This window comes from Trichomycterus rosablanca, chromosome 4 (genome assembly GCF_030014385.1).
Source record: "Trichomycterus rosablanca isolate fTriRos1 chromosome 4, fTriRos1.hap1, whole genome shotgun sequence".
Classification (NCBI taxonomy): Eukaryota; Metazoa; Chordata; class Actinopteri; order Siluriformes; family Trichomycteridae; genus Trichomycterus; species Trichomycterus rosablanca.
In genome coordinates this window covers 38,054,511-38,068,554 of record NC_085991.1, presented here as the reverse complement: position 1 = coordinate 38,068,554, position 14,044 = coordinate 38,054,511, and the positions used below count along the sequence as shown (strand labels likewise).

The 14,044-nt window shown below is 39.1% G+C and overlaps 1 protein-coding gene across 1 annotated transcript in view; it reads right to left on the bottom strand.

Annotated features, from left to right (window-relative positions):
- Positions 1 to 383: 383 nt before the first annotated feature.
- usp12b (ubiquitin specific peptidase 12b) overlaps positions 384 to 14,044 on the bottom strand; it is a 30,909-nt gene continuing 17,248 nt past the window's right edge. The window contains exons 2-9 of the mRNA XM_062994257.1: positions 11,592 to 11,672; positions 10,998 to 11,211; positions 9,389 to 9,660; positions 7,847 to 7,923; positions 7,626 to 7,709; positions 7,311 to 7,508; positions 6,168 to 6,246; positions 384 to 2,566 (exon numbers count right to left, since the gene is read on the bottom strand). Of these exons, the coding sequence (XP_062850327.1) occupies positions 2,465 to 2,566; positions 6,168 to 6,246; positions 7,311 to 7,508; positions 7,626 to 7,709; positions 7,847 to 7,923; positions 9,389 to 9,660; positions 10,998 to 11,211; positions 11,592 to 11,672 (1,107 nt within the window). The 3' untranslated portion in view covers positions 384 to 2,464. The remainder of the gene's footprint in view (positions 2,567 to 6,167; positions 6,247 to 7,310; positions 7,509 to 7,625; positions 7,710 to 7,846; positions 7,924 to 9,388; positions 9,661 to 10,997; positions 11,212 to 11,591; positions 11,673 to 14,044) is intronic.

The following is a 14,044-nucleotide window of genomic DNA, read 5'->3' as shown; positions in this document are numbered from 1 at the left end:
CATTTTCAAATATGAAAACTCTGAGTTACATTTACAAATTACTTGGCAACAACATTAAAACTAAACAACCTACGATTTCAGTACACTAAGCCCATATGTAGTATCATTTTCTATTTTAATTACACACACTAAATTGGAAGTTATGTAAAATAAAGTAATAAATGTATGAAACTAGAAATCAATCATTTTTGGGCTGTTAGGCTATAAATTTACACTCATAAGTTTGACACTACAGTGGCAGCAAACATGAAACTGATGCCCAGTGTTTGATCAGATTAGATTGGACACAGCCACTGTACTAGTGCAACTGTAACTTTTAGAGAAAGCTCATGACAACCTTTTTGTTGCTATTTGAAAGAACCACACACATTAAAACCAGCTGATGATTTTCTTTTGCTTTTTATTAGGATCAGGTTCAACAAAACCCATGATTCATTCACATTCCATAAACTTCCTTCTCAGCCTTTTACATTTTCCCCAATCTGTACATTGTTCATCAAAGTGCACTTTTTAAAACCCATACTGAATCAACATTGCTATTGTACGCACCAGGCAGTAGTTGGGGATGGGGGATTACTGTCCACAAAACTGGTGAAATATCACATACTATGGTGCTGTGAACGAAAGCATGATTCCACATGATTTGGACCGCATCGCCTTTCACAAGCTGCAGATGCAATCTGGCTTATTAATGTTAATTTAGCTCATTTAAATTACAAAGATCAGTGCATAAATGTCAGTGAACACAATGAATGTAGCCTGTAGCAATGATAAAAGATGCTGACTCCCTAATCACACATTTCTGAAGCCATACAGAATTTGCCCAAATAACATTCCATGTCTTCGGTGGCATGCTCAAAAAGATTATATAGCAAAACATAAGAAAAATAAACATAATAACAAAAAATAATAAATAGAATTTTGTTTAAATTATTAAGTACTGTCTTCAGGCCTTTCTCCATTCCTTTGCTTACTATTCAAACTGAAAAAATAACTTCTTAAACATTCAGTTAATGCAGACAGGTAGTTATAACACACAATGCTACTAGTTCAATCAAGGTGGTAATCAGGATGTATAAAGTGTTCTAAACACAGTATGTCAGGATACACCAGCATGTAACACCATATGCCCTTATGATTCTGTTGTGTCAAACATAAATTGAACCAGGTCTTTGAATAATGCTGAAGGATGCTTGTTGTTTCTGGTGCCTGTTTATGACATTATTCAAGCTTTATATAACAGCCATAATATCATGGCTAATTTGACTTGTTAAACCGGTAACTTTGTATCAGGAAAACATGTCTGGAGAACTACGGTATGTAAAGGTATTTGTCCTTAAGGTGGTTGGGAACTGATAAAAACTACATAAAAAAAATAAAGCCTTTGATTTTAGCTTACACTGCCAATATCCTTGGATCATAACTTTATACGATTGATGTGTCCTTTGAATGTTAAGACTAAACAACCATTTTGCCCTGTCCAGGGTATATCTACCTTATGCCCAGCATTCCTGGTGAAACCGGACCCAGGCGGCCCTGATGAGAATGAATTAAAATGATTACAGTCTACAATGTCAACACTGCTGTTTGCATTGTGTTCCAAAAAGTGTGCACTGCATTACAATCAATGCACTGCACTCACAGGGTGCATTTTAAATTAGAATCTAATTGACTCAACACTCAACCAAAATCACAAAAGCCAAGCCAAGCCCACCTCATATAACCACCTCATACTAAACTGGAGCACAGGCTCAGTGTCTGCATTCTGTCCTCTTTGCTCCACAAGACTGATGTTGCCTTTTTAAAAGAAAACTCAAAATAAATCAAACATCCACATCACTGTAATCAAAACTAGCTGAATTAGATCGCCAAGATGGAGCAGAGCTGCACTGTATTATTGCCACATTTAATATGTAATGAGTAATCTAGTGTAAATACAAGAGACTATCATGAATAGCTGACTGCCTAGTAGGCAAACAATATTAAATGTTTTTACATGTCTGGTAATATAGGTTTAAATAAATAATGATTACCAGACATTAAAAGCGATGATAATCTCTTCATCAGACATGATTTTCACTTATATTTCCATAATGTTAGTCCTCTAAATGCTACTGATTTCATACAGACCATCCTGTTATGGCTAAAATGTTGCAAATGTCTCTTTGCAACTACAAGTCATGATGAATGTTTAACCCAAATAACGACTGTGTGATGGAGAACCTACAGGCTTTGATTCCCTCTGTTCGGAGATGGCTGTGCTGCCCAGGTTCCTTTGGCAACCACTGCTCCTACCTTCTGTTTGCTTGCTTGCAGCTCCAGTGCAAAGCCTTGCTGATACACCTAGATGAACCCAGGGTTCGGCTGTGGGGGTCTGAATTTAGGGGGCATACGTAGCCCAAGCCTTCTGCCCAAGCCTGACTCTCACATAGGCACACGGTCTCGTTCCCATACCGCCGTCATTTCAGTCTCTGGACTGGTAAAAGAGGATGTAGCCTGACTCTGAGTTTTTGGAAATGTCGGACGTCAAGCCGTAGAACTCCTCTATTGCCTGGGCATCTATTTTCTGTAAAGAAAAGTAGGTAAACGTTTAGTCAACTATCACTGTAAAACTTTACTTAAACTCGCATGAGCTGGTTGCATATACATCGATCAGCCATAACATTAAAACCACCTCCTTGTTTCTACACTCGCTGTCCATTTTATTAGCTCCACTTACCATACAATTACTGACTGTAGTCCATCCGTTTCTCTGCATGCTTTGTTCAATGGTCAGGACCTCCACAGGACCACTACAGCGCTGCTGTGTCTTATCCACTCATACCAGCACAACACACACTAACACACACTAACACACCACCACCATGTCAGTGTCACTGCAGTGCTGAGAATGACCCACCACCCAAATAATACCTACTCTGTGCTGGTCCTGACCATTGAAGAACAGCATGAAAGGGGGCTAACAAAGCATGCAGAGAAACAGATGGAGTACAGTCAGTAATTGTACTACAAAGTGCTTCTATATGGTAAGTGGAGCTGATAAAATGGACAGTGAGTGTAGAAACAAGGAGGTGATTTTAATGTTATGGTTGATCGCTGTATAAAAAGCAGAAAAATCAATACAACACATTTTAACCTTAAAAAACATCTTTTTGGAACAGGTTGCCATGAAGGATACATCTGAAAACACTACATCTGTACTGTAGTTGCATAAGAACGAACATTTTTTACTTTTATCATTTTGATAGATATAAGAATACGTTTTTACTCAGGTTAGTCTATGTGGGTGTTTTTCTAAATTTCGGTAACTGATGCATGCAACTGCTTACATAGTGAACTACAGTAGAATCTTCATATTACACATCACACAGGCTTCATCAACACAGTTAGGTTTTCGCACCCAGCTCATTTAATGAGTATGTAAATCTGTCTTATAGTTTCAATTCCCCCTTAAATGCAGTTCCACGTGACTAAGGTTCTTAGTTCCTTTTTCACAATTTACTGAAGTTGATTATTATCAGACCATAAATAATCAACTTTTTATTTAAATGGAAAGATCACTTTCCTTATGTACAAACCTCATTTTCAGAAAGGCAGGGAAATTTTGTAAAATGCAATTTAACAAAACCCTGTGATTTGTTAATTTTCTTGAACCCTTATTTAGCCGACAAAGACTTCCAATGGTCCCAGTGTTTTTTATTTTTAATAAACCAAGTGGGGCAAGCTCGGTGGGTAACACTGTCGCCTTACAGCAAGAAGGTCCTGGGTTCGATTCCCAGGTGGAACAATCTGGGTTCTTTCTTTGTGGAGTTTACTTGTTTTCCCCATGTCTGCATGGGTTTACTCTGGAAGCTCCTCCCACAGTTTCCTCCCACAGTCCAAAGACATGCAAGTAAGGTGAATTGGAGACACTAAATTGTCTATGACTGTCACATTAAAACTTAAACTGATGAATCTTGTGTAACAAGTAACTATCTGTCCTGTCATGAATGTAACCAAAGTGTGTAAAACATGACGTTTAAATCCTAATAAATAAATAAACAGATAAACCAAGTAAAGGTTTAAATCTTTAAGTATTTTTTCTATTCTTGCATTGTCCCAATTTGTAAATACTCAAATTTCCTGTGCGCTGTGGCGACCCTCTGCCGGTTACCCATCATCCTCACTGGTTGAAATACGCCACAGGCTAGTAAAAGCCACCTTTAACATGTGTAAAACCGCTAACTACATAATTACATCAGCCAGAGAATATTTACAGACAGCCTCTGCAGAAAGCTCAGAGCATTTGGTTTATTACCAGCTGTCAGAATGTAAAGACAACTTAGCAAAATATTGCAAACTACCTTTACCACCTTTAGTCAGGTATTTAAAAATAGCACTATGAGTACAGGGGTACTTGGTAGGTAAAAAAGGAAGTAAAAGACTGAATGGAAACTGACTGACTCGGATGTTACATAAACTAGCCTCAGGGAAATCTAGGGGCTCTGCAGGAATCACAGCAGACTGATGGTATTAACACTTAGACTGTGGAAACTTCTCTTCCAGCTTTCAGCCTGTCACTTTATTTCCACAAGCAAATTGGCTGTTGGAAAGATGCGCCAGCATGGAAAACCTAATCTGTGTTCCCCTTTAATGCACTGTGGCTTAGCTGGACCAGGGATAAAGAAGCCTCACTAATCCATTAACATATCCACTGAGCAAAGTCAGTTTACCAGCTAGGTGCTTATTAACCCTCCAGAACACAATATTTTCATCGCTTGCATTCACAGCAGGCACTCAAGTCATGTGCACAGTCTGTTTAAACTGCATGCTTGTAATTATGCCAGAAATGTTTCAAATGATAAAGCTGCTCTTTCGTCTTAACCTGCAGACTAGACAAGCCATTTCCTTCAAGACAAAACAGTCAGGAACCTCCTTGTTAGCCATAGGAATTCCTGCATTGGTATGTTTTGTTCATTCATCATGCTGTTTGGCCAGTGGTTTTGTTAAAATGTAGGATGTAACTATTTATGATCATTGCAGCCAGAAGAATGCAAATAACATGTTAACTGACCATCACAATGGTTGCTTACACTTGAATGGTATGCACATCTCTATGCCATAAAGCAATGGCAATCAGGTAAAAAAAAACATTAAGTATGTTTATATGCATCAAATATTCCATCAATTTAAAGAAAAGAATATTTGAGCAAAAATCTGATTACTGGGTTAGTCTTTTAACAGTCTAAAAATCTGACATTGGTAGCATGAATACATGTAGTCAGTGTATTTTCAGTAGTGAGGTGGTACCATGATTAATAACAATCACATACTAAACCTATTTAATTGACTAATTAGTAGAATAGCAGTGACCAAATAAATTTGAAACAATGGCCATCATGAATTTACGTTACGCTGTTGGTTTTGCGGTATAAACGAGCTGGTTTTTTTTATTTTACTGTAAGTCTATCTATCTATCTATCTATCTATCTATCTATCTATCTATCTATCTATCTATCTATCTATCTATCTATCTATCTATCTATCTATCTATCTATCTATCTATCTATCTATCTATCTATCTATCTATCTATCTATCTATCTATCTATCACCGTGTTTACTCTTGTGAGTTACATTCACTCCAGGAAAGGTTTATGTGGGTGCTTTGTATCCGTTAGGTAGTCTCTGATATTATATGTGTATTTCTAATTTAGTGATTGTAATGAAGTTCAAAAGTTTTTCTGCTTTTCCAAGGTTAAAATGTCTTTCATTGTTCTAGCTATGGAGAATTTTTGTCTTTCCCTTTGGTATTTAGGGCACTCAGTTAGTATGTGTTTAATCGTGATGGGTAATTGGCAGGATTCGCATTGCGAGGCATCCTCCCCCTTTATCAAGTAGGAATGTGTAAGTCTGGTGTGTCCAATGTGACATCTAGAGTAGTTAACTTGATCTTTACGTTTTCCTGGGTAGGATTCCAAGCCCAGATATAAAGTAGGGTTGTTCAGGAAGGGGGTCTGACACAGAAATGTAGCCAGTTTTCAAAGTGCTTTTGTCAGAATTGTCAGAGCAGTAGCCATCAATAACTGTGCCAAAGCTACCACTATAATGTTAGCACTATAATAACCACCACTTTCTCTTTAAAATTCCTGACAAGTTCAACAGTCGGAAACATTTTTTGTTTACTTACCTCTACAATGTCATCATCGAACAGAAGCCAGAAGCCATAACTCTTCACTATAGTGATGTAATGACCACGATTTGGACCACTGAAATAGACAGAGAACATAAAAGGATTTTTAAAACAGATATTATCATTATAATTTTTTTTTTACACAGTAAAATATTCTAAGATATTCTGACTCTGTGTGGGTGGGTGTTGTTCCATCTTCCAAGACATGGAAAAAAATCATTAACATTTACATTTTTGACATTTAGCAGACACTTCATCCAAAGCGACTTAGATTACTGTGACAGTATACTGTCTAAGCAATTGAGGGTTAAAGGCCTTGCTCAAGGGCCAAATAGTGGCAACCTGGCAGTGGTGGGGCTTGAACCAGTGACTTTTCAGCTGGCTACTCTAAACTGCACCCAATTTAAACGGAGTGAGTGAGTGCGAGGGGCACTGAGGATTGGCATATTTTTCATTAACTGGTTTTTGAGCACACACACTGTGACCATGATTATGATCAATTAAATTTGCTTTGATGTGGAAAAACTTCTACATCAAAAGTGGCCTACACAGAGCCCTGGCTTCAAGTCCACTGAAAACGATCAGGACACCAATTCGTTTGCGAGGCCTTGTTTCTTTTTCTATTGCTGGTTGCTTATTTAATGTATTTTTATTTTCAGGGTTTCAGTGGTAGTGAGCTAATGGGTTTTACTGCTGCACCACCCACATTCTCTTTATATCTGATTGTGTTTGTGTATGTGATTGGGGAAAAAACAAAAAATAAAAAGTTTAATTTTGCAAAGCAATTAGTGCACTACATGCTGATTTCTACAGATTAGATTGTCTTAACAACTGGTTTTAACACAATATATTATTAAATAATCAGTGGGTACAGGGCAGGGATACACCCTGGACAGAGCGCCAATCCTTCACAGGGTTTCGGCCAGTGCCCCCTCAGACATAGCCAATCATTTCTGTGTAGACGCCCGACAAAAATTCAAAGCTTGTATCTTAGTAATAGTGGGCTAATGTATTTTACCACTACACCACTCGAGATGCCTATTTGAATGCTCTTGTAACAAAGATCCAATCATTATTACATTATTATGCATATAAATGCTAAATGCTCTTGTGGTTGTGGGAGTCAGATTAAACCCTTACCTCCCACAGTGAACTACTACAGCCACGAGGTCATAGAGGCGGTCTGGGTTGGTAGCATCTCCAGAGGTATTGAAGAGTCTCAGTTCCAGAGGGAAGACCACACGATAGGAAAGCTTGGTGTAGCGATTCAACTGGTCCATGTATTTAAAGCGCTTTAGATGCAGAGCTAGGATCATGGGTAATTTCTTAACCCGCATTCTGAAAGCAGAATTAAAAAAAAGTTTTAAATGACACGCCAACACTTAGCCAAATGTGCTGAAAAGCTAAACAGGTAGTGCAGAGTTACTTAGTCTCTGATGCTCTGACATTTATTACCTTTTCTGTGCCTCCTGCTTACTTCGACACTGCTCACAGTAGTACTTGTATTCACTGCATAATGTCTCAGTGTTACTGAAGCCCCTGTACGCATATATTACACAACCATTACACTAACAGTGACGTTAATAATGGGGTTTTTAGACATTCCTTTATCAACACAGTGCTAATGATGGGTAGTTATAACTGTGAGGTAATAATGCACAGGTGTATGAGCTTACCTGAGACAGTGTGTAATAGATGTGTTCTGCTCCACGTCCACAGAAAGGTCCAAAAAGTCCTCGTCTTTACTGCTTACCTGAGGACAAAATGTCAATCAGATGAATCAAGGAATTATTCAATAGTTCAAAGCTGGACAGACGGACCAACCATCGGCCCATCTATCATTCCTCTACAGAAATAACCTGCTCAACTGTGAGTGAATGATTTACAAGTAGTAATGTCAATAATTACCCAGTTAACCGCTTACCAACATTCATTACTGCTGTTGATTTAAAATGTCATTCAAATTCATTTCCACTAGCAGAAGCTTAATTCCATTTGAGAGTTAGTTTGTTGATTAGGATTTTAACGTCATGTTTTACACTTTGGTTACATTCACGACAGGAACGGTGGTTACTTATTACACAAGGTTCATCAGTTCACAAGTTTATCCCAATCTTTACAGAGCAAGAACAAGGATTTTAAACACTTTTACCCAACCTAAGTGTGCATGTGCCACATGCTCTGTTTACAGTCACATTCAAGAATTCGAAATTTTAAAGCATTTACATTATTTAAATCATCGACTGAACTATTATACACCAATCAGCCATAACATTAAAACCACCTCCTTGTTTCTACACTCACTGTCCATTTTATCAGCTCCGCTTACCATATAAAAGCACTTTGTAGTTCTACAATTACTGACTGTATTCCATCTGTTTCTCTACGTACTTTTTAAGCCTGCTTTCACCCTGTTCTTCAATGGTCCAGACTCTCCCAGGACCACTACAGAGTAGGTGGTGGATCATTCTCAGCACTGCAGTGACAATGACATGGTGGTGGTGTGTTAGTGTGTGTTGTGCTGATATGAGTGGATCAGACACAGCAGCACTGATGGACTTTTTAAACACCTCACTGTCACTGCTGGACTGAGAATAGTCCACCAACCAAAAATATCCAGCCAACAGCGCCCCATGGGTGGCGTCCTGTGACCACTGATGAAGGTCTAGAAGATGACCAACTCAAACAGCATGACCAACTCAAACAGCGATCATCTCTGACTTCACATCTACAAGGTGGACCAATAGGTAGGAGTGTCTAATAGAGTGGACAGTGAGTGGACACGGTATTTAAAAACTCCAGCAGCGCTGCTGTGTCTGATCCACTCATACCAGCACAACACACACAAACACACCACCACCGTGTCATCCCCCACCTAAATAATACCTACTCTGTGGTGGTTCTGACCATTGAAGAACAGGGTGAAAGCAGGCTAAAACAAGTATGTAGAGAAACAGATGGACTACAGGCAGTTATTGTAGAACTACAAAGTGCTTCTATATGGTAAGTGGAGCTGAAATGAACAGTGAGTGTAGAAACAAGGAGGTGGTTTTAATGTTATGTCTGATCAGAGTATATTAGAATCACAAACAGTGAAGCCAGTGTACATCAATATGAAGTCTGACTGCATGTTAAGCTGTACATATGTGAATCTGTGTGTAATGTACAGTAACTGTTAAACACATGATGTCTCTGCTAGACAGCTCATTCCACCTCACCGCTTCACAGTTGAGGCAACGCGTCTCATTGGTCAGCGTGCCCTGGAAGATCTCATGCACCCAGGTCTGCTGATTCTTCTCGGCTGAATTCGCCTCCCCTGTGGTGGTCCCACTTCCTCCTCCTCCTCCTCCTCCAGCCCCTCCATTCTGCACCAGCTTGCCATTTTGGTGTCGCTCTTGGCTTTTTTCCTCTTGCAGCAGGTCGGCAATGGTGTTGAGCAGGTAGTTAAGGAACTCATGTGCATCTTGCTGCATGTAGTTGTCAAACAACTCTAGTTTAGGAGACATAAAGCAGAGTGGTCAGTTTTAATAACCTGCAAGAACACTGTAATGTAGGATTTTGACTTACACTCATACAGACTCAAAGGTTATATTAGGTACATAAACAAAAAAAACTGGCTAGCTTGTTGTGATCAAGAACAAAAGCCTAAAACAATATAGATTAATCAAAATGACTATATATACATATATATTGTATATATATATAAAATATATACAGTACATATATATATTATTAATCCTAGCAAATACTAAAACTACTTTTTATGTGCTACTATTCTTGTTGTGTAAAGCTTGATTTATATTTCTTGATTTAAAAATGTTTGGACAGACCAACAGGTAAATCAGGTGCAGATCAGTGCAGAACACAGTAGGGCTCAATAATCTACGCAATAAACATAACACCAGAGGGGAAGCATCAGAGCCTTCTAGGCCCTCAGAGAGAGCCTAGGATATTATGAAAACTTTATAATATTATAATGCATTTCGAACTCTGGCCACTTCCATTTCTAAGGCTAAACTATCATCTTAATTTTTCTTTCTTTATATAACTGTGTAATATAATATAATTATAATTTGATCTCTTTTTGAAGAACACAATACTTTGAACCCAAATGGCCAGTGTAAATACATTTAAATAAAAATTGTCAAAACTGATACAAATACAGCCTCGTAATAAAATATAAACACTGTAATTTTGCAGAATGTACTTTAAGTAAAAAAATGGTAATGTAGCAGAGGGGGATTATACCCTCCATAGGAAACGTTGGTTGAGGCGGCAATCAATGGAATGTCGTATTCCGATTAGAGAACACAAGGCAGAGAGAGGTTCCTTATTTGGTGTTCAAATGCCTTTGTACAAGCTGTGGCAAATAGGCTGGGTTACACGAGCTATTCACAGATGCTGTGGTTGAAAGCTGTGTTAAATATGCTGGGTTTACAAGATGGTGAGCTGTGATTTTATCTCAAATACGCACAGCAAACATCAGGGTAAACAGCCAAGTGACGTCACGGTTACAGGTAAAACCAATGAACTTTCGTACAGGTACAAATAGTAGCTTGTTTATGTTAATAATACAGTCTCAGGGAGTTGGGGGGTTAGACGGTTGCTAGTGCATAACACAAATAGCAGTTACAAAAACTCAAACTTTTAATAAAATGTTCTTTTAGTGGTTACTAGTATTTAAATAAGATTTTATTTTACCCCAAATGCAGTTAATCAGCCAAAACATTTACACTGAAGCTACAACAATAATGAAAGTTTGTTACACATAAAAAGCTATCTAACAATAAAACTGTTGTGCATGACCCAGACACATTCAAACACTACCATTTTCCTTCCTCAGGCGTGAGATGAACTTCTTGGGCGGGATGACTCCTACTTTTTTCTTCTGTGTAGCGATGCTGTTGAAAAGATCTGCCAAGCAGGTGAGCAAGCTCTCTTTACGTCGAGGCTGCACCTTGTAGGCCAGCACTTTTTCCCGGAAGGGCCGGCAGAAGTACAGAGCCTGCAGCACTGAGTTACAGTAACATGTGTTGCCAAACTGCAAGGGGAAAGATTTTACAGTAGGAGAAGATGAGACCAGTGGGAATAAGGAGTCATAAATGACACATCAGACAAAGGCTAGTCAACTGCACACAAGGACTTGAAGGCTATAGTTCTAAGGATCTGTGCTTCCTTTCAGGAAGTAAATATTCATTTTAACCTGTCACCTGTTTGAGCAGGTGGCTATAAAACTTGCTTATCTAAAAAGATAAGTTTTCAAGTGTGCTGAACAAAACATGTTAAAGGTTGGACTTTTTTTAAATACAGAAGTGACTCATTTGATGTGTAGACCATCATTTAATTTGCATTTATCTGGTATTTAGCAACACTTTCTGCTCTGTTGAGCCTACTGGATGATGCAAAAGAGGTGTAACTTACATTGACCAAGCCAAAGTAATGTTCATTAACAGGGAACTGTTCTGGTCCAATTTCCTTCTCCAAAGCAGAGGCATTGGTGCCCTAGAGAACACAAATAAGCCATAAATGTTACCATTATTTTGGTTCGAACAGTCTTTTACACCTGGTTAACAACTGACAGCATGAACATCCTGTTAAAGAAAGGCTTGTTATTAGCAAGATGTAGAAATTTACAACTTACAAAAACACATGACTTAGCTTCTCAGACTACAAACATTCACTTTAAATAATAAGTTATTCTAAATCAGTAAATAATTGGTATGAGGAAAAACAGGGGTTTTTGTCTTGCATTGGAGAATACTCTGCCATATGTGCAAAAGCTCAAAAACAGCTCAAGTACAGCTTTTTGTTGTTAAGTATTGCCTGAGGGGTCTTAAAAAATGAAAGAGTTTGCTTGACGCAATGCTTGCATGGCTGCTGATAAAATGTGGTTTGTGCAAATAGTAATGTGACAAGTTAGTTATCAGTTAGGACAAACAAACATACATTTGCCTGCCACTTTATTAGAAACTTCATACTAATACTTAATATCACACTTCTTTTATATTTTAAAACTGCCCCCAATTCTTTGTAGCATGAATTTAACAAGTGTCAAACACTGCTTTAAGATTTTGGTCCATGTTAATGATGACGATGGTGTCACGGGAAAAGCAGATGTGTCAGCAGAATCTGATGTCATATCACATCATGCTGGCAGTACCAATTATAAAATGAGTAAACTGTGGTCATAATAGGATGCAGTTAGTCAGCAACAGTATTTAGATAGGCTGTGGCATTCTAACTACATGCTTGACTGGTAGGCCCAATGTGCGCTAAAAACATTTTCTACACCACTGCACCAGCACCACAGCCCTAACTTTAAACACAGCCTAACTAACACAGCCTTTTTTAAAGTGCAATAGATGAGCGATCGTCTCTGACTTCACATCTACAAGGTGGACCAACTAGGTAGGACTGTCTAATAGACTGAACAGTGAGTGGACAAGGTATTTAAAAACTCCAGCAGCGCTGCTGTGTCTAATCCACTCATACCAGCACAACACACACTAACACACCACCACCATGTCAGTGTCACTGCAGCTCTGAGAATGATCCACCACCTAAATAACAACAATAACAATAATAAACTAGAGAGTGCATTTCCGGAGAAAATGCGAGTGTGATTGCCGTGTGCCGGTCGGCGGGCGTGTGCAGGTCGGGGGCGCGCATGCGTTTAGAAGTGGTGCGGTGCATGGGGTGTGAATACTTTCTCCCAGACAGGCCACTGTATCTGTGCACAAGCTGTGGTGTGAGCACTAGTTCACTCTGGGTGTGTTTGAAAAGCCAAACCTGTAAAAAAATGCATTTCTGCACGTTTGTACTGCTTACAAATCAGTACTCATTCATTTACATATGATTATCACTGCAGGGGCCATGGTATTGCGCAATCTATGATCGGCTGTGTCTCATTTACAGCTTTCAAGCATAGTGCACTCAGACTTCGGTCCCTCTTTTAGCATTTAGCAATTCCCATTGATTTTAATGCATCCGTTAGCCTTGAAGCTAACGGATATAAATACCTTTTTTTCTGTTGCAACGCGAACGATATGACGCTCACTGCTAAGTCTAACTGCACTATAATTTCATTCTGTGCAGCGTTTTCATCTTAAAAATCACTAATACTTTAGTTACAGACCAAAATAAGTCAGATTTTTTGGCGGCCGCCATTTTCTATTCTCAGAACAGCCTGAAGATGCCGCCTACGTCATCACGTTGACGTTCTGTGGAAAGCCAAAGGTGTCAAGATTTTTGTCCAAAAATTCGGGCGAAAACGGGCATAAATGCCACACGGATGGGCGTATCCAGATGATTTTTTGGATTTGGGCGCTAATTAATGACCCGGTCGATCAAGGGTTGGAACGGCGTTGATAGCTCGAAATTTTTTTCAAAATGAATGGGAGTCAATGGGGCAAAACGGGCACCTTAAAACGGGCACTGTGCCCACAGTGTTGGTTCGATCCAAAAGCTGTATACAAGCAGTCCATTCCCGTATGGGCCGGACGATTTGGCACTGGAACGGGGTCGATATCTCGAAAATTGCGGACGAAGAAAGGGAGACAAAAAACGGGCGGAATGGCAATAATATATTGAAAACGAAAATAACAACTAGAGAGTGCATTTCCGGAGAAAATGCGAGTGTGATTGCCGTGTGCCGGTCGGCGGGCGTGCGCAGGTCGGGGGCGCGCATGCGTTTAGAAGTGGTGCGGTGCGTGGGGTGTGAATACTTTCTCCCAGACAGGCCACTGTATCTGTGCACAAGCTGTGGTGTGAGCACAAGTTTACTCTGGGTGTGTTTGAAAAGCCAAACCTGTAAAAAAATGCATTTCTGCACGTTTGTACTGCTTACAAATCAGTACTCATTCATTTATATGTGA